A 2,500-nucleotide genomic window follows, 5' to 3' on the forward strand; every position below is an offset into this window, starting at 1 on the left:
AGCTAGCCCCGCCCCCTCGAATTAGTCCCCACCCAGTGTGTGTTAGTCCCCGCCCCCCTTCTCAAGGAAGAACATGAGTGCTGAAGAGAAAGGGGTTGTGTAGCACGTTGTGAGCATGAGGATCTCATCATCTGAGGAGGGGCGGCTCAAGCGTGCGGCTCAGACGTGGTGGCCCACATAATTCTGTGAGTGTCACCCCAGCAGCCGCTGTTCAGTGTGAAACACTAAAGCAGTCTGTTTGAAGCCGCGCACGGCCACAAACGAGAAACCGAACAAAAGAGAAATAAAGAGACAGAGAGAGAGAGAGAGAGAGAGAGAGAGTGTAAGATGGGAGGGGGAGGGCTGAGATTAAACTGTCAGAGTTTCTAAATCTCATGGCTTTTTCAGGACTCGTTTTTTGGGGGTGTCTTTAAAGAATGTTTAACAAGCACTCTGTATTCATGGAGCCTCCCCTGTGCACCCCTGTGTACCCCTGTGCACCCCTGTGTACCCCTGTGCACCCCTGTACACCCTCCGTTTGTCCGCGGCTCCTTGGGAACAGGAGTGAGTCCAGGCGGTAGTACATCTCTTGCCTCAGGGAGATGTAATTCACCAGGGTGCTGGTGTCCACAAGCAGTAGTAGCCTTTACATGTGAACAGATCCTAGTGTGTGTGTGTGTGTGTGTGTGTGTGTGTGTGTGTGTGTGTGTGTGTGTGTGTGTGTGAGAGAGAGAGAGAGAGAGAGAGAGAGAGGGACTCACCAGTGTGCTGTTGTCCAGGAGCACGGTTGTGAGGTTGGTGTTGAGGTTGTAAAGGAGCGTGTGGCCTTGTTGAGTGCACAGCACCACCTCGTTCTCTGCCGAACATTAAGCATACATCATCACCCAGTCCACCCACCTCCACCTCCACCTCCTCCACCCATCAATCCTCTCACCTCCACCTCCTCCACCCATCAATCCTCCCACCTCCACCTCCTCCACCCATCAATCCTCCCACCTCCACCTCCTCCACCCAGTCCACCCACCTCCAACTCCTCCACCCATCAATCCTCCCACCTCCACCTCCTCCACCCATCAATCCTCCCACCTCCACCTCCTCCACCCAGTCCACCCACCTCCACCTCCTCCACCCATCAATCCTCCCACCTCCACCTCCTCCATCAATCCTCCCACCTCCACCTCCTCCACCCAGTCCACCCACCTCCACCTCCTCCACCCATCAATCCTCCCACCTCCAACTCCTCCACCCATCAATCCTCCCACCTCCACCTCCTCCACCCAGTCCACCCACCTCCACCTCCTCCACCCATCAATCTTCTCACCTCCACCTCCTCCACCCAGTCCACCCACCTCCACCTCCTCCACCCATCAATCTTCTCACCTCCACCTCCTCCACCCAGTCCACCCACCTCCACCTCCTCCACCCATCAATCCTCCCACCTCCACCTCCTCCATCAATCCTCCCACCTCCACCTCCTCCACCCAGTCCTCCAAGCTACAGTAACCACACCCAGTCACTGAAGCTAATCTCATCATAGACCCAGCCTGAATATGGGTGGAAGTGGGTGGAATCTTTTCCAGCATCTCAAGAATTGTTCAGTTACATGGAGCTGGTTTTAGACAAGACCTCGTTATTACTTTGAATAATCCCAAATATTAATATTTTAAGAAAAAAGCAAGCTTAAATTACTTTATGCCAAGAGCAATTATTGTCTCCAAAGCACAGGAATCTGATGAACCATCTTTTGTTGAACTACCTTCACTCTCCCTTCAGCAAAATCTCATACGGCTAACAACCCAAAATTTAATCAAAGCAAAGAAGAAACGTATTTAGTTATTATATAGTCAAAATATCGTCTTCACTCCAGTCATCCACATTTCCTCAAACGTGGTGTCGGTCATTAAGCAGAGTCTTCTGAGCCTTCACCGTTTAGCCAGGTAGCACAGGGGTCATGAACTTTGAACTCGTTCTTCTCCAGGTCCTCCACGGTGAGGCAGGAGTGCAGAAGGAGGTGAGACTCATCTAACAGAGTAACAGAGAGCAGAGAGTCAACGTCCACTCAACAGCGCCGCCCTGCTGGCAGCATCAGTCGAACGGGAACATAAATATTATAGTTATTACAAATATTATAGAATTACAGAAATTTTGATTAAAAATTAAAGCTGCGCCTTCTTGTTTAGCGTTCCCTCGTTAGTTTGATTAGCCTAGTGGGCGTAGCACTCCTCCACCCGTTCCTAGTTAGCAGCTGTCCTCCACCCCGTGTCCCCACACATTCATGTCTCCTCACGTCTCAAATCTCCATCTTGCTCATTTGTAGCTCCCATGATCTCTGTTCTGGTGCGTGTGCTGTAACTCTCTGATTTCTGTGGTACAGCCGTGTCTCACACGCATGTGTTCACGCCACAGTCGAATCAGAACACAGTCAGGAAATTACATTTATTTCCCTGAGCTCCTCTGCCATGTTCCAGTCAGGGGCAAACCTAGAAACACCTTTGTGTGGATGTTTTAACTTGCTTTGGTA

The 2,500-nt window shown here is 51.1% G+C and overlaps 1 protein-coding gene across 1 annotated transcript in view; it reads right to left on the reverse strand.

Moving 5' to 3' along the window:
* The window catches only part of LOC143484979 (inactive dipeptidyl peptidase 10), a 38,198-nt gene that overhangs the window by 24,107 nt on the left and 11,591 nt on the right, over positions 1 to 2,500 (reverse strand). The window contains exons 3-4 of the mRNA XM_076984081.1: positions 1,906 to 2,001; positions 741 to 835 (exon numbers count right to left, since the gene is read on the reverse strand). Coding sequence (XP_076840196.1) covers positions 741 to 835; positions 1,906 to 2,001 — 191 coding nt within the window. The remainder of the gene's footprint in view (positions 1 to 740; positions 836 to 1,905; positions 2,002 to 2,500) is intronic.

This window comes from Brachyhypopomus gauderio, chromosome 21 (genome assembly GCF_052324685.1).
Source record: "Brachyhypopomus gauderio isolate BG-103 chromosome 21, BGAUD_0.2, whole genome shotgun sequence".
Classification (NCBI taxonomy): Eukaryota; Metazoa; Chordata; class Actinopteri; order Gymnotiformes; family Hypopomidae; genus Brachyhypopomus; species Brachyhypopomus gauderio.